This window comes from Dendropsophus ebraccatus, chromosome 7 (genome assembly GCF_027789765.1).
Source record: "Dendropsophus ebraccatus isolate aDenEbr1 chromosome 7, aDenEbr1.pat, whole genome shotgun sequence".
Taxonomy (NCBI): Eukaryota; Metazoa; Chordata; class Amphibia; order Anura; family Hylidae; genus Dendropsophus; species Dendropsophus ebraccatus.
In genome coordinates this window covers 97,032,038-97,055,445 of record NC_091460.1, presented here as the reverse complement: position 1 = coordinate 97,055,445, position 23,408 = coordinate 97,032,038, and the positions used below count along the sequence as shown (strand labels likewise).

Here is a 23,408-nt window from a genome sequence, read left to right as displayed (position 1 = left end):
AGTTTATAAATTTTTTGAACACACAAAATCACGTTAATATGTTTTTTACATCTAAGTTTGGGGGTCACTCATTGGAGTTTTTAGACGTCTTAGTCAATGTCCGCGATAATGAGATCCACACCTCAGTATATAGGAAGCCTACCTCTAGCAACTCTCTTCTCCATTTCGACAGCTCACACCCTGCGCATGTTAAGAAAGCAATCCCTTACAGCCAAATGCTGCGCTTGCGCAGGGTGAATTCCACTGATGAGTCCTTCAACAAACAGGCAGCCGAGATGGAGAGGAGGTTTGCTGAGAGAGGATACCCCATTACTCTAGTCAGGGAAGCACGACATAGAGCTAGTGCACAAAACAGGGCTAATCTCCTATCACCCCCAGTCATACACACATCCCATGAGGATAAAAGGTTCAATTTCATTTTTCAAAACTCAGCTATGAATGTAGCTCTACAAGAGGCCATTAAGAAACATTGGCACCTTTTAGAATCAGACCCCGATCTCAGGGATATAGCTGCAAGGAAACCATGTATCTCCTACAGAAAAAACAAAACCATAGCTGATCACCTCAATACCCCTAAACCCCCTATTTATAATAAAAATAAAGATTGGTTATCAAGAACGCTACCCCAGGGGAATAGAAGGTGCGGACAGTGCAAATATTGCATCCAATTATTAGATGTCTCTTTTATCCGTCTGGGAGGATGTGAATGCATAATCAGGGATTTCATTACATGGAAATCCTCGTTCGTTGTATATGCCATAATCTGCAATTGTGGGTCATATTATGTGGGGAAAACGAAAAGACCGTTATGGGTAAGGTTCAAAGAGCATGCATACTCCGTGAAGACAGGTAAAGGTGTCCCACGGTTAATAGAGCATATACGGACTGTCCACCAAGGCAATGTAAGGACTCTGAAATTCCTCGGACTAGAAAGAGTTACTCAAGTACCAGAGGGAGCCGACAGGCACCAAGTACTCCTAAAGAAGGAGTCCCTCTGGATCTCTCGGCTCAGCGCTACTGGTCCGCTCGGCCTAAACGAGCGTAATGATCTCAGTGTATTTGTATGATGATTTGTTTTTGTATCTTTGTGTTTTCTTTCTTTGGTCACGTGCACGTTACCTGTATATAAGGCACACCTTTCCCCTCATGACGCAATCACCTGGTCGACAAAGGGGGCGTATCCCCGAAACGGCCGTCCCAGTGCGCGTCCGCACCTTCCCCTCCCCGCCACCGATGGCAGATGAAATAAAGTGAGCTGATGCAAGTTACCGGGTGAGTGCTGATTTATCTACATTTCACAAAAAACACAGGTAATACTTCACTACCACTAATACTTTGAAGTACAGGCTTTTGCGAGGGGTGTAAAGACGACTTACACCCATGGTGGGACACCACACTATTACCTATCAAGTGGGGAAATTTGTTTATGTTTTAAGCATTTAAACACCATGAAAAACGTGATTCAGTTTCTCCATGTAGAGAAATGCATGTGGCTGAAACCCCGCTCCCATTTCTTCATGATGCTAAATGGGGAGTGAAGATGGGGAGTCTTCAGGTTTAGTAGCTAGGGCAGCAACAGCTGTTAATACGGCCATGTGGACGGGGTTACAGAAGTGGGAGAAACAGGACATTCTGACTGCACTGCAAAGCCTATTGGGAAATGTTGTCTGATAGCAGTGCAGGGGAAGAGGAACAGCAAGGGAGATAAAGCATAAAACTGCATCAGAGGAGTAGGGCTAATGTACAACAACATGGAGAGTTTGTAATTATTTTTACAAGGTTGCCCAGAGTTCCCCTTTAATAGAAAATTTGACAAACAAGGCCACTTTCTTCCATTGCGCTACACTCCATAGTGCAGGATTATGTGCAGTGCACATAATCAAGTAGGCTCTAATCATGTAAACAAAGTAACACAAATGTGCAAACACAGCCTCAAAAAGTCAGGTTATCTAAGAAGTAAGCAATATTTACCTCCACAACTGCTGTCCCTGCTTCCTGGTGACAACACACAGGAAATGCCTGCTCAGCCAATCACAGAGGGGCTGTCACTGATGTGGCAATAGATTGGTGATTGGCATTTTCTGTGTGTTGAGATGTCACTAGGAAGCAGTTGGCAGCAGGGACACTGGCAGCATTGGACATGACGTGACAGTTGTTGTGATGCCTATGTAGATATATCTTTTATGTATTACTGGAGTTTTTATTTTTTTTTCTGTGTTTAGGATGACCTGTCAGTTGACCTGGAGAACTGCTGCAGTGATACAGTGAGCAGTAATGAAGATTTACATTCTCTGGACTCATCACTTCAGGGCACTGAATATTACAAGGATCTCATAATGATGGATGATAAGAATACTGATGAGCACATTCCCAAACCTGCAGCTGCTGCATTTTGTGTTGCCAGTGGATCTAATATTAGCTTTGACAGTGGAGAAGTTATAATAACTTACACTAAGCCTTTCCTCTGTCCCATGAATCTGGAACCTGGAAGTATCTCTGAGCCTCAAACAAATATGGAAGAGCGATCCCAGGAAGACCTGGCAAGGGCACAGGAGGCTATCCCCATTCTAGTGAGGTCCCTTTCAACCTCTAGGCGGCACAGCTGGGATGAAGCAATTTCATCCACAGATCCCGTTCGCAGGTAAGAAATATAAGAATTTACATGGTTTATTTCTGTGTTGCAGTTTTTTTCAGATGTGCTGTATTTGATACTAGGTTGGGATATAATACAGTGTTAGGCTATGTTCCCACACAGTATTTGAATTGTGTGGATTAAAAAAAACACAAAAAGTGTAGGTTCACACACTGTTGAAATTCAGTGGAAGGCTATCATTTAATGACAAATATTTGCAGTTATTTTAAAACAACGCTGTTATTTGCCATTACATGGCAGCCATTCACTAGATTTAAACAGTGTGTGAACATAGCCTTTCTGTGTTTTCAATCCACTTCTGATTTTGGTTGCAAAAGACTGAGCAAAAATACTGTGTTGGAACATACCTTAAAAAGGATGTACCATCCGGTACATCCTCTTTAACCTGAACCCACGGACCGATCGGCTCCGGCACGGGGAAGCCGGTGCCACGGTCTGTTTTTCGGACCGCCGCCCGGTTCCCGTGCACGGCGCCGTTTGATCCAGCGGTACCGGCCGGTGCTCAAGCCCCCAGTGGGAGGCCCTCCCCTGTATGACGTGGCTCCATTCATTCTAAGCGAGCCGCGTCATACAGGGGAGGCTTGAGCACCGGCCGGTACCGCTGGATTGAACGGCGCCGTGCACGGGAACCGGGCGGCGGTCCGAAAAACTGGCCGCGGCACCGGCTTCCCTGTGCCGGCGCCGATCGATCTTTGGGTTCAGGTTAAAGAGGATGTACCGGGTGGTACATCCTCTTTAAAGTGTAATTATTATTTTGTTTTTTACTTTTTTTTAACCCTTAGAGGACCGGGCCAATTTCAATTTTTGCGTTTTTGTTTTTCCCTCCTTAAAAGGCCAAAGCACTTGCATTTTTTTACCTAGAAACCCACATGTACACTGCGAAACCAGAAAAAAATTCAATGTGTGGTGAAATTGAGAAAAAAAACGCATTTCTTTTATTTGTTTTTGGTTTTTTTTCGTTTTTACGCCGTTTGCCCTGGGGTAAAACTGACTTGTTATATATGTTCCTCAAGTTGTTACGATTACAAAGATATGTAACATGTATAACTTTAATTGTATCTGATGGCCTGTAAAAAATTCAAACCATTGTTAACAAATATATGTTCCTTAAAATTGCTCTATTCCCAGGCTTATAGCGCTTTTATCCTTTTGGTCTATGGAGCTGTGTGAGGTGTCATTTTTTGCGCCATGATGTGTTCTTTCTATCGGTACCTTGATTGTGCATATGCGACTTTTTGATCGCTTTTTATAACAATTTTTATGGATTTGGGATTTTTTGGCGCTTATGCCATTTACCGTGCGAGATCAGGAATGTGATTAATTAATATTTTGGGCGATTATGCATGTGGGGATACCAAACATGTTTATTTATTTTTATTTATAACATGGGAAAAGGGGAGGCTTTTTATTGATAATAAGGCTGCATTCACACGTTCCGAGAAGTTGTTCGTGCTCACGGATCCGTGCGCACGGACAATTTTACAGCCCATTGCTTTCTATGGGGCTATTCAGATGTTCCGTGATTTCACGGATCCATGATCCGTTCCGTTAAAAAATTGGACATGTCATTACTCGGAACGGATGCACGGAAAGGATTCCCCATAGAAATCAATGAGATCCGTGTTTTTCACGGATGTACACGGATGTGACATCCGTGTTAATCCGTGAAAAACACGGATGTGATGTAATCAATGTCATTTAAAATGCTGTAAGACAGATCCGTGAAAAAAACGGACACAGTTACAAAACGGATGCAAAACGGACTGTTTTGCACGGATCACGGAGGTAGCTGCCGGACCGCAATCACGGACCGGGAAAATCACTGAATATGTGAATGCAGCCTTACACTTTTTTTTTTCTTTTACACTTATACTAGAAGCCCCCCTGGGGGACTACTAGTATAAGTACACTGATCTCTCATTGAGATCTATGCTGCATAGAAAAGCAGCATAGATCGATGAGATAGGCACATTGATTGTTTCCGGCTGCTGCAGCCAGAAACAATCGAGTGCCGAGCCGGGATCAGCGCCATTATGGAGCTGACCCCGGACGCAGTAAGATTTGTGGATCGCTCCACCGGGACGCCCCACTCGACACCAGGGATGGCTGCATTCAAGTAATCGGATGCAGCTGTCAACTTTGACAGCTGCATCCGATTACTTTATTAGCGGGCACGGCGATCGGGCCGTGCCCGCTAATAGCGGCGGCCCTGGGCTACGAGCGGCACCCGGGACCGCGACATATGGGTACGTCCAGGGTCGCCTAAGGGTTAAAGTTTTATAACTTTGTACTATAACTTTTGTAAATTATTTATTTAATTCATTTTAAATATTGACTGGCAGCAGTAATGGACGATATCCATGCAGTGTCAACAATAGCTGTGTCGGGAACTGCAGGGCTGTGTGAGCACCGTTATATATTTCTTGACGTACTGCATGCAGTGTTAGGGGGCATTCACACTTTCCATGTCTTATCTGTAAATACAGACGATGCGCTACGGAACAGAGTTCTGAGCTCCCGGCATCATCATTTAAAATAATTCTGAGAGCTCCAAAACATATTATAAGGAAACTCCAACGAAAATGTTTTTCTTTCAAACCAACTGGTGTCAGAAAGTTATATAGATTTGTAATTTGCTTCTATTTAAAAATCTTCAGTCTTTCAGTGTCTATCAGTTGCTGTATGTCCTGCAGGAAGTAGTGTATTCCTTCAAGTCTGTCACAGTGCTCTCTGCTGCCACCTCTGTTCATGTCAGAAACTGTCCAGAGCAGGTTTTCTATGGTGATTTGCTTCTGCTTTGGACAGTTTCTGACATCTCCTGGCATCTGCTTATTCCCTTATTACCTTCAATGTGCACCTGAGTTATATACAATCAGGTACAGCAATTTTGTTTTTACCCGCTTGGGGTGGTGTTCCTGGTGGCACCCGATTCCCGCGCTCAGCGCTGTTCTTTTCTTGTACACTATGCACTAAAGGCGGGCCTGCCTGCCTGCCCTCTAGTGTGATGATATCCCCTACCCACTGTGATGTGCCTCCATTAGAATCAACAGGGCCATCGCTTCTCAGCCTTTTGGCTAAGATAAAGTGTAGTATCTGTTCTTTTCCGTTTAATATCCGATACGTCCCCTATATGGGAAACATATTAAATGGATTTTTCAAACAGAGAGATGAAAAAGGGCTTGCCCTGTCCTCTCCAGGCATTGACCTGGTATTGTAGCGTTTCCAGGTTCAGTGCACAAAAGAAAAACACACAACAGGGCCGCATTACACAAGGGAGGGGATATCATCACACTGGTGGGGCACCAAACTCACCTTTAATGCATAGAGTCTGTTGAAAAACAGACCATGCAACCAGGATTCCTGCGCCAGTGCTGACAGGGTAATGTAAAAAAAAAAATTACTGTACCTAATGGTACATTCGCTTTAAGGAGTGCATAGGAAAACCCCTTACCATATACCTTCAGTGCCGACTGAAATAAAGGGGAACCCAGCAGTGGCACTTGGGTTCCTGGACACTGAAAACAGGTAAGCAATGATATATGTTTCAGCGTGGTTATTTTATTATTTTTTTTATCTGATGTAGCCCTGATAACCCCTTTAGGCTGACCATACAATCATGGTTACTTTGTGACGGTTGCTCTGAATGGCAAACTTAACACCTGGGCTTCAGCCTTGATCTCTGATTTGGGCTTCTATTGATAGGGTGCAAAACTGGCACAAATACATCTGTCTTGTGGTCAGTGTGGTTAATGCAGTCTTTTGTGCCATGAAAAAAGGCTGACTGACTGCATTAAGTGGTCAGTAAGTTGTTTTGGTTTACAAATATCACTGGTGTATGGCCAAATGGATCACAAATATCACTGGTGTGTGGCCACATGGATGACAAATATCACTGGTGAGTGGCCACATGGATGACAAATACCACTGATGTATGGCCACATGAATGACAATATCACTGGTGTGTGGCCACATCTATATCATAAAAATCAAAGTCTGTCTGTCTGTCTGTCTGTCTCAAATAGACTTCCAAACGCCTCAACCGTTTGACCCCAAATTTGGCACACAGATACATTGGGTGCCCGGGAGGGTTTTAGCGAAGGCCCCGTCCCTGCCAGATGTACAGGAGGGGAGGGGGAGGGGGAAGAGCGGCGCCCCATAGAGATGAATGGGAAAATCTCCTCACTGCAAACACAGGTGATATAATTAGCTGCAGCAGACACGGCAGTTGGAGCCTTAGCAACCAATAGGATTACTGCTTTCATTTTCACAGGGAACAATGGTTGCTAGGGCAGCTGCCTTACAACATCCACAGTAATAACTGGTAGACCCCCTACTCCATCTATACAGTACATGTATACAGGGCCCCCTACTCCATCTATACAGTACATGTATACAGGGCCCCCTACTCCATCTATACAGTACATGTATACAGGACCCCCTACTCCATCTATACTGTACATGTATATACAGGGCACTACAGGTATACCAAACTGTGACTGGGTAACACTGCCATACCAGACCTGACCAATACCGCCATACTGTGCTGGATAACACTGTCATACCAGACCTGACCAATACCGCCATACTGTGCTGGATAACACTGTCATACCAGACCTGATTAATACCGCCATACTGTGACTGGATAAAACTGCCACACCAGACCTGATCAATACTGCCATATACTGTGACTGGATAACACTGCCACACCAGACCTGACCAATACCGCCATACTGTGCTGGATAACACTGTCATACCAGACCTGACCAATACCACCATACTGTGACTGGATAACACTGTCATACCAGACCTGACCAATACCACCAAACTGTGACTGGGTAACACTGCCATACCAGACCTCAACAATACCGCCATACTGTGCTGGATAACACTGTCATACCACACCTGACCAATACCACCATACCATGACTGGATAACACCATCATATCAGACCTGACCAATACCGCCATACTGTTACTGGATAACACCGCTATACCAGACCTGACCAATACCACCATACTGTGACGGGATAACACTGTCATAACACACCTGACCAATACCACCATACTATGACTGAAAAAAACTGCTATACCAGACCTGACCAATACCGCCATACTGTAACTGGATAACACTGTCATACCACACCTGACCAATACCGCCATACTGTGACTGGATAACACTGCCATACCAGACCTGACCAATACTGCCATACTGTGACTGGATAACACTGCCATACCACACCTGACCAATACCGCCATGCTGTGACTGGATAACACCACTATACCAGACCTGACCAATACCACCACACTGTGACTGGAGAACACCGCCACACCAGACCTGACCAGTACCGCCATACTGTGACTGGATAACACTGCCATACCAGACCTGACCAATACCACCATACTGTGACTGGATAACACCGCTATACAAGACCTGACCAAAAATTTTCTGGCAAGTCTGAACGACAGGGTACTGCCCCTCTGCAAGGTGCTACCCTACACACCAGACCATGGGTGCCTAATGGTAAATACGACCCTGCAGGTATACAGGACACTACAGGTATACAGGACCCCAAAACTATACACTACAAGTGCATTGGACCTCCACCACCTATATACTACAGGTATACAGGACCCCAAACTTTACACTACAGGTATACAGGACCGCAAAACTATACACTACAGGTATACAGGACCTCCACCAACTATATACTTCAGGTATACAGGACCTCCACCAACTATATACTACAGGTATACAGGACCCCAAACTATACACTACAGGTATACAGGACCCCAAACTGTACACTACAGGTATACAGGAACTCCACCAACTATATACTACAGGTATATAGGACCCCAAACTATACACTACAGGTATACAGGACCTCAAAACTATACACTACAGGTATACAGGACCTACACCAACTCTATACTACAGGTATACAGCACCTTCACCAACTCTTTACTACAGGTATACAGGACCCCAAAGCTATATACTACAGGTATACAGGAACTCCACCAACTATATACTACAGGTATACAGGACCAAAAACTATACACTACAGGTATACAGGACCCCAAAGCTATATACTACAGGTATACAGGACCCCAAACTTTACACTACAGGTATACAGGACCCCAAAACTATACACTACAGGTATACAGGACCTCCACCAACTATATACTACAGGTATACAGGACCCCAAACTATACACTACGGGTATACAGGACCTCCACCAACTCTATACTAGTTATACAGGACCCTCAAACTATGCACTACAGGTATCCAGGACCCTTAAACTATAAACTACAGGTATACACCAACTATACATTACAGGTATACAGCACCAACTATATACTACAGGTATACAGGAACCCCGAACTATAAAGTACAGGTATACAGGACCTTCACCAACTGTACACTGCAGGTATACAGGACCTCCCTCAACTATACACTACAGGTATACAGTCCCCCCAACTACACACTACAGGTATACAGGACCCGCCCAACTATACACTATAGGTATACAGCCCCCCCAACTATGCACTACAGATATGCAAGACCCCTAAAAACTATACATTGTGGGTATACAGAACCCCTCCAACTATGCACTACAGGTATACACTAATTCCACTGATTAACTTAGATGAAACAATACCTTTAGCTTAGCCTCCTGGGCACCTTAGAACAAATCTAATTAACATACTGACACTTTATACCCGGGCAGCGCCGGGTACATTTTCTAGTCTATATAATAAAAATCAAAGTCTGTCTGTCTGTCCCAAATAGACTTCCAAACGCCTGAACCGTTTGACCCCAAATTTGGCACACAGATACATTGGGTGCCAGGGAAGGTTATTGCGAAGGTCCCGTCCCCGCCAGATGTACAGGAGAGGAGGGGGAAAAGCGGCGCCCCATAGAAATGAATGGGAAAGTCTCCACACTGCACACAGGTGATATAATTAACTGCAGAGCCCGGCAGTTGGGAGCCTTAGCAACCAATAGGATTACTACTTTCACAGGGAGCTGGAATGTGAATGGTTGCTAGGGCCAGCTGCCTCACAACAGATCCACAGAAATAACTGGTAGACCCCCTATTCTATCTATACAGTACATGTATACAGAACCTCCTACTCCATCTATACAGGTATACAGGGCAGTATTACCAGCTGCTGCTACCCTAAGCACTAAACCTGAAGACGCCCCATCCTCACTCACAAATTAGCATCAGGATAGGTAGGTAATAGCTCCAGACGTCACATTTAACACCACCACACCAAACCTGACCAATACCACCATACTGTGACTGGATAACACTGCCACATCAGACATGACCAATACCGCTATACTGTGACTGGATAACACCGCCACACCACACCTGACCAATACCGCCATACTGTGACTGGATAACACCACTATACCAGACCTGACCAATACCGCTATACTGTGACTGAATAACACTGCCATACCAGACCTGACCAATACCGCCATACTGTAACTGGATAACACCGCTATACCAGACCTGACCAATACTGCCATACCCCCCCTCGAAAAGACACCAGAATTTCTGAACGGGAGGGTACTGCCCCTCTGCAAGGTGCTACCCTAGGCACCAGACTATGGGTGCCTAATGGTAAATACGAACCTGCAGGTATACAGGACACTACAGGTATACAGGACCCCAAAACTATACACTACAGGTGCACGGGACCTCCACCAACTATATACTACAGGTATACAGGACCCCAAACTTTACACTACAGGTATACAGGACCCCAAAACTATACACTACATGTATAAAACACCTCCACCAACTACATACTTCAGGTATACAGGACCTACACCAACTATATACTACAAGTATACAGGACCCCAAACTATACACTACAGGTATACAGGACCCCAAAACTATACACTACAAGTATACAGGAACTCCAGCAACTATATACTACAGGTATACAGCACCTCCACCAACTATATACTACAGGTATACAGGACCCCAAACTATACTCTACGAGTTTACAGAAACACAAAACTATACACTACAGGTATACAGGACCTTCACCAACTGTAAAATACAGGTATACAGCACCCTCCACCAACTCTAAACTACAGGTATACAGGACCCCAAACTATACACTACAGGTATACAGGACCCCAAAACTATATACTACAGGTATACAGGAACTCCACCAACTAAAAACTACAGGTATATAGGACCCCAAACTTTACACTACAGGTATACAGGACCTCCACCAACTCTATACTACAAGTATACAGCACCTTTACCAACTCTATACTGCAGAAATACAGGACCCCCAAACTTTACACTACAGGTATACAGGACCTCCACCAACTACATACTATAGGTATACAGGACCCTCAAAACTATACACTACAGGTATACAGGACCCCCGAACTATATACTACAGGTATACAAGACCTCCACCAACTATACACTACAGGTATCCAGGACCCTCAAACTATAAACTACAGGTATACAAAACCTCCACCAACTATACATTACAGGTATACAGCACCAACTATTTACTACAGGTATACAGGACCCGCAAACTATACAGTACAGGTATACAGGACCTTCACCAACTATACACTGCAGGTATACAGGACTTCCCAAACTATACAGTACAGGCATACAGCCCCCCCCAACTATACACTACTGGTATACAGGACCTCCCTCAACTATACATTACAGGCATACAGCCCCCCCCCCCAACTACACACTACAGGTATACAGGACTCCCACAATTATACACTATAGGTATACAGCCCCCCCCACCCCCCAACTATGCACTACAGATATGCGGGACCCCTAAAAACTATACACTGTAGGTATACAGAACCCCTCCAACTATGCACTACTGGTATACACTAATTCCACTGATGAAACAATACCTTTAGATTGGCCTCCTGGGCACCTTAGAACAAATCTAACTAGATTTGCATTTCCAGGGAAATACATAGTGCTTGAAAAGAGCGCCCCTTTACCAGTGACTTCCTTTTAACTTTAATCCTGGGTGCCGTCCCTTTAAGAGTAACTTGGCTCCCATCCCTTTAAGAGCGACATGGGTCCCTTTAGGAGCGACCTGGGTCGCTTTTAGAGCGATGTGGGTCCCTTCGCTCTTAAAGGGACCCAGGTCGCTTTTAAAGGGACCCAGGTCACTTTTAAAGGGACCCAGGTCGCTCTTAAAGGGACCCAGATCACTCTAATAGAGACTCAGGTCGCTCTTAAAGGGATCCAGATCGCTCTTAAAGGGAACCATTTCGCTCCTAAAGGGCCCCCGTTGCACTTAAAGGGACCCAGTTCGCTCTTAAATGGACCCATTTTGCTCTTAAAGGGACATATTTCGCTCTTAAAGGGTCCCAGGTCGCTCTTAAAGGGACCAATTTCATGCTTAAAGGGACCCATTTCGCTCTTAAAGGGACCCAGGTCGTTATTAAAGGGACCCATTTCGCTCTTAAAGGGACCCAGGTCACTGTTAAAGGGACCCAGGTCGCTCTTAAAGGGACCCATTTTGCTCTTAAAGGGACATATTTTGCTCTCAAAGGGACCCAGGTCGCTGTTAAAGGGACCCAGGTCGCTGTTAAAGGGACCCAGGTTGCTGTTAAAGGGACCCAGGTCGCTGTTAAAGGGACCCAGGTCGCTCTTAAAGGGACCCAGGTCGCTCTTAAAGGGACCCAGGTTGCTCTTAAAGGGACCAATTTCACTCTTAAAGGGACCCATTTCGCTCTTAAAGGGACCCAGGTCGCTCTTAAAGGGACAGTGTCACATTTTTGAAAATTTTTTAATAAAAAGTAAGAAGAAAAAATAGGTGTGTTGTATTTTTTTTTACATTGGTCTTAAGTGTCTTTTATTCAAACTAATGTATGCACAGGGGGCTGCCATTTTAATAGTGTCTGTGTGTGACGTCATTTCACGACACACACACAGACACTATACGGCACCTCCATAACATTAAAGTGAACCGACGGAGTCCGTCTGGTTCACTCAAACTGGAGGCTCCGTCACTGTGTACTGCGCATGTGCATAGACATGCGCAGTACACAGCTTACCTGTGGAGGGGTGGCCATTTTTTTGAAGTCCCTGCAAGAGGAAGGAGAACAGGGGAGGAGAGAGACCGCACAGTGAGTGGGCAGGAGAATTCTGTGCAGCTCTCCCCCCCCCCCCCCCCCCCCCAGTGTCGGACTAGGCGTCCGCCCCCACTAACCTTGCAGCAGACCGCAGACCTGCCAGGACGGTCCCCCCCAGTATAGTTACAGGGCCGGAGTGAGCTTCGGGCATGGACAGGCTGTAATACACCGTCCCGGAAGCTCACAGCTGCAGCCTCTCGGTGCCTGGATTCTCTCCTGCTCGGCGGCCATGTGACATTGCGCTGCAGAGCAGGAGAGAATCCAGGTGCCGAGGGGCTGCAGCTGTGAGCTTCCGGGAGGGTGTATTACAGCCTGTCCGTGCCCAAAGCTCACTCTGGCCCCGTAACTATACTGGGGGGGACCGTCCTGGCTGGTCTGCGGTCTGCTGCAAGGTCAGTGGGAGTGGACGCCCAGCTCACTCCGGCCCCGTAGCGGGGGACCAGCCTGCCTCTACCGCGCTTCTCCCTGTGCTCCACATCAGCTCCCCCCCCATCACCCCAGCCTCTCTCCCCCCTGTCACCCCAGCCTCTCTCCCCCCGTCACCCCAGCCTCTCTCCCCCCGTCACCCCAGCCTCTCTCCCCCGTCACCCCAGCCTCTCTCCCCCGTCACCCCAGCATCTCTCCCCCGTCACCCCAGCATCTCTCCTCCCTGTCACCCCAGCCTCTCTCCCCCCTGTCACCCCAGCCTCTCTCCCCCCTGTCACCCCAGCCTCTCTCCCCCCTGTCACCCCAGCATCTCCCCCCCCCCCTGTCACCCCAGCATCTCTCCTCCTGTCACCCCAGCATCTCCCCACTGTCATCCCAGCCTCTCCCCACTGTCACCCCAGCCTCCCTCCCCCCTGCCACATCAGCTTCTCCCTGTCACCCCAGTGTGCCTACCCCCCCCCTACCCCCAGCTTCTTCGCTGCCCTACCTGTGTAATGTCTGACATCAGAGAGCAATAGCCTGTACTCTCCTCTGTGTGTGTGTGTGTGTGTGTGTGTGTGTGTGTATATATATATATATATATATATATATATATATATACTGTATATATACTGTATATATATATGATAGTACAGGATATTGCTCGCTGGTATCACTGGTGTCCGCAGTGTCACACATTACACAGGTAGAGGAGGTGTATGTGTATGCATATGTATATATGTGTATGTGTATGTGTATGTATATATATATATATATATATATATATATATATATATATAGATATAGAAAGGTAGAAAACTGCAGCACTCCGGATAAATTCAAAAGAATGTGGTTTTTATTTTCACCCAAAAACTTGCGACGTTCTGCTGAGAGCTTTATTAAGCAGTGTGTCAGCGAGAGCGAAACGTCGCAAGTTTTTGGGTGAAAATAAAAACCACATTCTTTTTATCCGGAGTGCTGCGGTTTTCTACCTTTCGATAAGTTTGGCACGACTGGTCCCTTGTGCTTACCGCTCGGCACCAACCTGTATTACATTTGTGGAGTGCTGCAGGACTTTGCCCACATATATATATATATATATATATATATATATATATATATATACACACCTCCTCTACCTGTGTAACGTGTGACACTGCTGATACCAGAGAACAATAGCCTGTACTCTCCTGTATGTGTGTGTGTGTGTGTGTGTATATATATATTCAGTGGTACCTTGGTTTAAGAATAACTTGGATTAAGAGTGTTTTGGTTTAAGAGCTCAGTTTTTCAAAATTATGACTTGGTGTAAGAGTATTGCTTTGGTGTAAGAGCCCCCTGTACTGGGTGGGAGCGCGAGTGGAGGAGGGGCATGGTCTGCATAGCGGGGTCTACAGCCCTGTACTCTGACCCAGGAAGTCTCCCTCACCTTCCAAATCATAGCAGATCCACTTCAGGCTGGGGCTTGCATCAGGGGACAGGACTGTGGAGGTAATCTCTCCATAGCTGTAACCCCTCTCTCCCCAGACAGAGAGCGCTGCTATACTGTGCCCACATCTGTCCTGCTCATTCCTTCCTGCTCCCTGCAGTCTCTGTCCGCCCTTGTGTTTCCCATCCTCTTCATTACTGTACAATAACTTATAATTTCACAGATTCTGCTGTTTCTGAATGTTTGTTTCATCTGTTTTACATGTTATTCAGAATAATAAATCAATATTTTTGGTGGGTGGAACCAATTGTCTGCATTTCTATGATTTCTTATGGGAAAATTTGCTTTGGTTTAAGAGTGGATTGGGATTACAAGCGCCGTCCCGAAACGAATTATGCTCGTAATCCAAGGCCCCACTGTATATGTATATATATATATATATATATATATAAATACACACACACACACACCACCACTACCTGTGTAATGTGTGACACTACTGACGCCAGAGAGCATTAGCCTGTACATACATATATATATATATATATATATATATATATATATATATATATATATATACATACACACACCTCCTCTACCTATGTGCATGCGGGGGATGGGTAGTGAGAAGTGAGTGAGGTGAGTTGTATGCAGGTTTAGGTGTATTAGGAGGTTCTGCAGCAGCTGAGGTGCATTATGAAAGGCTAGGGACATGCTTCTTCTATGTGTACTGCTGTGCAGACAACAACAAAATGGCGCTGCCCAGCAGTACACATAGTATCACCTTTGCCCTCTTTGTTCTCCTGTGAAAAGAGGAGGGAGGTGATGATGTCACAGCAGTTGAACAGGGACTGCCTCTTCTTTTCAGCATCCAGCTTTCAGGCTGCTTTTACCAGCAGTTTCCTGGTGGAGCTCTCCCTGGTGGCCATCAGTGGGAAATAGGAAAAATTAGATTGTTAATTTTTCATATTTCCTTACATGTAAAAAAAATGAAAAACATCTAAATTAACAAAAAAACAAAAAACAAATTCAGTTTTAACACTTTCAAATTTTTGTTTTACTTTGCGACACATTCCCTTTAAAGGGACATATTTCGCTCTTAAAGGGTGCCAGGTCGCTCTTAAAGGGAAACACGAGGTTGTGCATCCACAGCTCTTTAAAATCAAAAATCTTTATTGGATAGTCACAAAAAAATTAAAACAACAAAATCATAAAGACCCACGCCCGTGTGTGTTTTTATGATTTTGTTGTTTTAATTTTTTTGTGACGATCCAATAAAGATTTTTGATTTTAAAGAGCTGTGGATGCACAACCTCGTGTTTACCTTGGATGAATCGAGTTGCGGCCAGCAGTACAGCATCTGCGTGCTCCACCACTACGGAGATCAAGGTGTATGGTGAAACAAGGCTTAGTGGGTGAGCTGACAAAAAGTTTTTCTATATACTCTTAAAGGGACCCAGGTCGCTCTTAAAGGGACCCAGGTCGCTCTTAAAGGGACCCAGATAGCTCTTAAAGGGACCCAGGTCGCTCTTAAAGGGACCCAGGTCGCTCTTAAAGGGACCCAGATCGCTCTTAAAGGGACCCAGGTCACTCTTAAAGGGACCCATTTTGCTCTTAAAGGGACAAATTTCGCTCTTAAAGGGACCCAGGTCGCTCTTAAAGGGACATATTCGCTCTTAAAAGGACCCAGGTCGCTCTTAAAGGACCCAGGTGGCTCATTAAGGGACCCAGGTCGCGCTTCAAAAGGGACCTGGGTCGCTCCTAAAGGGACCCAGGTCGCTCTAGCGACATGGGTCTCTTTAACCCCTTAAGGACCGGGCCTGAAATGGCCTTAAGGACCGGAGCAAATTTTATGAATTTGACCAGTGTCACTTTATTCATTAATAACTTCGGGATGCTTTTACCTATCCGGCTGATTCTGAGATTGTTTTCTCGTGACATATTGTACTTCACATTTCTTGTAAATTGGAGTTGATACTTATAACGAATCTTTATGAAAAACCCCAAATAACGTGAAAATTGTGAAAAAATGCATTTTTCCAACTTTAAAACTTTTCTGCTTATACAGAAAATGGTTATACCACATAAATTATATATTAAATAGCATTAGCAACATGTCTACTTTATGTTGGCGGCATTTATTAAACTATATTTCATTTTTTATAGACAATAGAAAGCTTAAAACATTAGCAGCAAATTTCCAAATTTTCAGTAAAATTTCAAAATCAGATATTTTTAGGGAACTGTTCAGGTTTAAAGTGTATTTGAGGGGACTGTGTGTTAGAAAGCCCCACGAAGCACCCCATTTCAGAAACTGCACCCCCTAAACTCTGCAAAAGCACATCCAGAAAGTTTTTTAACCCTTTAGGGGAGTCACAGAAATAAAAGCTAAGTGTGTAAGAAATTTGAAAGTTTGAATTTTCTGTGCAGAGATTTTATTGTAATCCAATATTTTTCATAATTATAAGCTTATTACCAGAGAAATGCACCCCAATATTGATTGCCCCGTTTCTGCAGTTTATAGAAATACCCCATATGTGGCCCTATTGCGCTATTTGACGCAACCACAAGCCTCAGATATAAAGGAGCGCCTAGTGAATTTCAATGGCTCCGTTATTTTTGGTCATTTTTGACTGTACCACTTCAGGTTGGCAGAGGCTCTGGGGTGCCAAAACCTAAAAAACACCCCTAAAGGGACACCATTTAGAAAACTACACCCCTCAAGGAATGTATCAAGGGGTGCGGTGAGCATCTGGACCCCACAGGTGCTTCACAGATTTTCCGAACAATATGGCTTGAAAAAAGACTAAAGTATTTTTTACACTAAAATGTTGTTCTAGCCTTCAATTTTTCATTTTCACAAAGGGATAAAAGGAAAAAAAAAACACAAAACATGTAGCGCAGTTTCTCCCGAGTACAGAAATACCCCACATGTGGACATAAAGTGCCAAGCGGGCGCAGGACGAGCCTCCAAAGGGAAGGAGCGCCAATTGGCTTTTGGAAGCTGGATTTGGATGGAATGGATTTCAAGGGCCATGTCGCATTTACAGAGCCCTCGTCCTGCCAGGACACTGGAAACCCCCCACAAGTGACCCCATTCTGGAAACTACACCCCTCAAGGAATCTAACAAGGGGTGCAGTGAGCATATGGACCCCACTGGTGACGGGCACAAATGTGGAAAAATGTGACTTGAAAGTGAAAATTTTCATTTTTTCACTTTCATGGCACAAATGTGCCCGTCATCCAGGGGTCCATATCCTCATTGCACCCCTTGTTAGATTCCTTGAGGGGTGTAGTTTCCAGAATGGGGTCACTTGTGGGGGGTTTACAGTGTTTTGGCAGCACAAGGGCTCTGTAAATGCGACATGGCGTTCATCATCCATTCTAGCCAAATCCAACCTCTAAAATCCAAATGGCGCTCCTTCGGAGGCTTGCCCTGCACCCACATGGCGCTTTATGTCCACATGTGGGGTATTTACGGACTCGGGGGAAATTGCTCTACACATTTTGTGTTTTTTTTTCTCTTTTAATCCCTTGTGAAAATGATAAATTCAAGGCTAGACCAACATTATAGTGTAAAAAATGTAATATTTCATTTTCACGCCACATTGTTCCACATTTGTGCCCGTCACCAGTGGGGTCCATATGCTCACTACACCCCTTGTTACATTCCTTGAGGGGTGTAGTTTCCATAATAGGGTCACTTGTGGGGGGGTTTAACTGTCTTGGCAACACAGGGGCCTTTTGAATGCAACATGGCCCCTCGAATTCCATTCCATCCAAATCCAGCCTTCAAAAACCAAATGGCGCACCTTCCCTTTGGAGGCTTACCCCGCACCCGCATGGCGCTTTATGTCCACATGTGGGGTATTTCCGTACTCAGGGGAAATTACTCTACACATTGTGTTTTTTTTTATCTTTTAGCCCCTTGTGAAAATGAAAAAATCATGACAAGATCAATGATTTAGAGTAAAAATTTTAAAAAAATTACACTAAATGTTGGTCTAGCCTTGATTTTTTTCCATTTCCACAAGGGGTTAAAAAAGAAAATAAAAGCAAAACGTGTAGGGTAAATACCCCTACACGAAAATACCCCACATGTGGACATAATGTGCCATATGGTCATTTTTGTGAGCACGTGCACTTTAGGATATATGTACTTTGAATAGTCAGGGTCTCCGATTTAATTATTTAGACAGGACACAGGGCCTGACATTTATTTGCTATTGGGGCTGCGGTTAGAGGGACACGTATATTATTACGAGTATTCCCTGTGATGGTTTACCCGGATTGGGTTTTTAGGTGTTTTTAAGTGTATGTCCATTTGCTTTTTTTGTTTATGTGCTTTGAAAATAAAGATATCAGATTTATTTATTATTACATTGCGGGTGCGCCATTCTTTGTCTTTCTGTCTTGTTTGGTATAATGTGCCATATGGGCACAGGGCAAGTCACCAAAGGGACAGAGCGCCATTTAGAGGCTGGAATGGAGGATGGAGGCCATGTCGCAATTACAAAGCTCCTGTGCTGCCAGGACAGTAGAAACCCCCCACAAGTGACCCCATTCTAGAAACTACACCCCATAAGGAATCTAACAAGTGGTGCAGTGAGCATATGGACCCCACTAGTGATGGGCACATGTGTAGAACATGTGCCGTGAAAATAAAAAATACAATTTTTTTCATTTTCACGTCCCAAATGTGGCCGTCACTTGGGGGCCATATACCCGCTGCCCCACTTGTTAGATTCCTTATGGGGTGTAGTTTCCAGAATGGGGTCACTTGTGGGGGGTTTCTACTGTCCTGGCCGCACAGAGGCTTTGTAATTGCATCATGGCATCCTCTAATGGGAATGGCGGCCATACCTATTTAGCTGGGGAAAAGGGACAATTCTAATTTATTTGGGGGTATTAGGGCAATTATTAGTTTATAAGGTTGAAAATGACAGGTGTCCATCAAATTCAACCTGTGTTGATCCAGAGGAAGGCAAAAAACCCTTGTGAGGCAGACGACAGTAGCCTCATCACAGGGGAAAAATTCCTTCCCGACTCCATAATGGCGATCAGAATAACCCTGGATCAGGGTGACCCCTGAAATAGGAATAAGGGACAGAATTTAGAAAATGTAGAACCCCAATGACGTGTGGTGCGCCTTGGTGCGATCCAGTATGCAGAGGCCGGGGGGATCAGGACAGGTGTCACACTGGAAAATGGTGTCCTTCCTGATCCCCCTGTTACGCCACACTCTGCACTTCTTCTGGGGTCTCCTGTTCTCTAGTGTGGGGGACGTCACCTGGAAAATGTTGTCCTGGTGCGATACGGGGTCCTTCATATCCAGAAGCGCTGGGTCCGCTCCATGGCTGCTAAATATTAGGGCTCTATTACTACTTCTGATATGTTCGGATCGTGCCGCAAGCTACAGTAGCTCAGGCAGCGAAGGACCAGAAGAGGGGGCACTGGTATAAATGTTATCCCCGTACAGGTGGTGACCTTTATCCAGCAGTGTGAAGATCAGTTCGATCTTCCCACTAACTCCGAGGATGGGGGGGAGGGGGCATCTGGGGGCTGGATTTGGGTGTCCCTTCCTTCATACACTGTAAGGGTACGTGCACACTGCGGAATCGCGAAGGATAACCCTTTGTGCATTCCGCAGCTGGCACCCACCGGCGGACTGATGCAGGCGCGCGTCTCCGTCCGTGTCGTAGACTCCATTCTATGCACGGGCGGATTCCACTCTCCGTCCAACGTGTTGATGGAATGACGGATGATGGAATCCGCCCGTGCATAACATGGAGTCTATGACACGGGTGGAGACGCGCGCCTGCATCAGTCCGCCGGCGGGTGCCAGCTGCGGAATGCACGAAGGGATATCCTTCGCCATTCCGCAGTGTGCACGTACCCTAAATCTGTAAGAGTACCCTGAGGTACTGTCACAGAGTTTGTAGAATTTCACGCCATACAGTCATCTCTTATTGGGACGGTACTGGCGGAAAAGACGTGTCTGGGGGGCAGCGTACGCTACGCTACCCCCAGACACGTCACTGGATGATGAGGAGGATGAGGATGAATGGAGGAAAGAAGGATCCCCCCATTCATCCTCACTAGCTGTTTCAGTGTCGGAGGCAATAATAACGTATGCGGCCGATACCGAAAACACGCCGGGGGCCACTTTTATACGGGGATTGGTATATGGGGTATGTAGTGGTGTAGTGTAAAACTTTATTCAATATAGTGTAGTGTGGTGTAATGTAGTGTTTTCTTACGTGTTTTTTACAGTAAGTATAAAAAAAAAACCTACGCCAAAAATGGTGTTGCTGATAAATGCCGCACTTATGTTCGGCACTTATCAGCAGATCGTGGCAGTAGGATATAAAAAAAAAAACACCCTACGCCAAAAAGGAGGAGTTGCTGATTAGCAGCGCACTTTCGTGCGATGCTGATCAACACTCAGCAGCGATAGGGTGCGGAAAATAGAAAAAAAAAAGAATTGGGAAAAAAAATTTTTCTTTTTACTACATTCTGAACATCCCTGTAGTGGCTGATATGTGTATTACACTTATCAGCCGCTAGGGGGCAGCAGAGCGCAATATCCAAAAAAGACGACGCTGGAGCCGGAAAAATACGAAAAAAGACGACGCTGAAGCCGAAAAAAGCCGATCGGGACGTCACGGAAGAAGCCGAAGACCCGACAAGATGAAGAGGACGCCGGGAACCCGGAAGACGCCGATCAGGACCCCGGGACAGGTGAGTAATGTACAAATACCTGCTCCGGACCCCTCAGCTACCTAGCTGAGGGGTCCGGAGCAGGTATTTATTACTTGTGGGGACTTTGATCGCGGTGATCGGGACGGTGGTACCGTGACCACCATTACTTTTTACAGTAATGGCGGTCGGTGCCGTCCTCGGACAGCACCGACCGCCATTTTTTTCCGGGTCATCGGGCCACCGATGGCCCGGAAAGGTTCCGATCGCCGCTATGGGCTTATCAGCCAATAGCGGCGATCGTCGGCATGGGGGGGGTTAACAACCCTCCATGCCGACAGGGAGAGATGGCCTGCTATGTATTATAGCAGGCTATCTCCCCCGATCGGGACCCGGCCGGCCGCGGCGCCCTCTTAAAGGACCCGCGTACTGGTACGTCATGGGTCCTTAAGTGACAGTGATCCATGACGTACCGGTACGACATGGGTCCTTAAGAGGTTAAAGGGGTATTCCCCCCCAAAATTATTTTTGCATTAATACGCTGCCCACCCGTAGCTTTCCATCTTTCCAATATAAAGTTATTATGGATTCTGCACAGTTTTGCCGTTATCCAGCTGCATTCACCTCCATGGATTGCATAGAATCATCAGACCTCAGTCCACACCAACACGCTCCCTGCACCTGGCCCCCACCCTCCGAGACGGCATCACGTGTCCTCAGTCTTAGCACAGTGAAGTGACTGAGAACACTGATGGGGTGGCTGCTGTTAGAGAGGGAGACAGTGATCAGCGCAGCTATCACTGTCTCCCTCTCTAACAGCAGCCACACGGTCACCCCCAGCCCAGAGCTCACCCCCTGTGTCCAGAGCCTCAGGGCTGTGTCCAGCACTCACCCGCAGCACACAGCCCCCCGGCCCACAACCAACTGCCCCCCCCCCATCACCTCAGCTCAGCACCCCCCCCCCCCGCGGCAATCTCCGCCCCCCCCATCCCCCAGGCGATCGCCCGCGGCTAGCTCCGCCCCCGCAATCGCCCGCGGCTAGCTCCGCCCCCCGCAATCGCCCGCGGCTAGCTCCGCCTCCCGCAATCGGCCGCGGCTAGCTCCGCCCCCCGCAATCGCCCGCGGCTAGTTCCGCTCCCCGTAATCACCGCCGTCACCGCCAACTCGGCTCTGCTACGCCGTCACCGCCCACTCGGCTCTGCTACGCCGTCACCGCCAACTCGGCTCTGCTACGCCGTCACCCCCAACTCGGCTCTGCTACGCCGTCACCCCCAACTCGGCTCTGCTACGCCGTCACCCCCAACTCGGCTCTGCTACGCCGTCACCCCCAACTCGGCTCTGCTACGCCGTCACCCCCAACTCAGCTCTGCTACATCGCCATCATCAGGCAGAAGCATTGCATGATGGGAAATGTAGTTTTCTATCTTGGATATAGATCGGCTTTTAGAAAAACTTGTAACTTGAGAACGGCAGCAGCTAGAAAGATGGGAGACGGCTCAAAATACTCAGGGGGACTTGGTGAGTAAGACCAGCTAGGTTTGGGAGCATTTCAATTTTTTAGCTCTTGGGGGGAATACCCCTTTAAGAGCGATATGGGTCCCATACCTTTTGGAGTGACTTGGGTCCCTTTTAAGAGCAACATGCGTCCCGTCCGTTTAAGAGCAACTTGGGTCCCTTTAAGAACGACTTGGGTCCCTTTAAGAGCGACATGGCTCCCGTCCCTTTAAGAATGACTTGGGTCCCTTTAAGAGCCACATGGCTCCCGTCCCTTTAAGAGCGACTTGGGTCCCTTTAAGAACGACTTGGGTACCATGACAATCTTTCTCATGTCAGTGAGACAAAATCGTTAAGGACCTTCCATATATTACATCTTCTATTGGCCAATAGTGGACATGTGACTGTGGATGGTGTGATACATTGCCTGACGACACCTTAGAGTTCCTATTGGATGCTATATTTCAGCTATTTGCATATGTGCTGTGATTGGCTGTTAGCGGTTACAGTGTGGCCATTATTTTCTATGGGAAATTTTGGGTCTTTAAACGTAAATTTCTTAAACAACAAATTCGATC

General features: G+C 46.2%; 1 protein-coding gene and 1 non-coding gene across 5 annotated transcripts in view; both read left to right on the top strand.

Moving 5' to 3' along the window:
* The window catches only part of ARHGEF18 (Rho/Rac guanine nucleotide exchange factor 18), a 251,495-nt gene that overhangs the window by 54,281 nt on the left and 173,806 nt on the right, over positions 1 to 23,408 (top strand). For all 4 annotated transcript variants that reach the window (XM_069977931.1, XM_069977932.1, XM_069977930.1 and 1 more), the window contains exon 3: positions 2,223 to 2,641. In XM_069977931.1, the coding sequence (XP_069834032.1) occupies positions 2,223 to 2,641 (419 nt within the window). The remainder of the gene's footprint in view (positions 1 to 2,222; positions 2,642 to 23,408) is intronic.
* On the top strand, positions 5,708 to 5,895 carry LOC138797959 (U2 spliceosomal RNA). Its single transcript, XR_011364046.1, has one exon. It is a non-coding gene; the product is annotated as a U2 spliceosomal RNA (small nuclear RNA).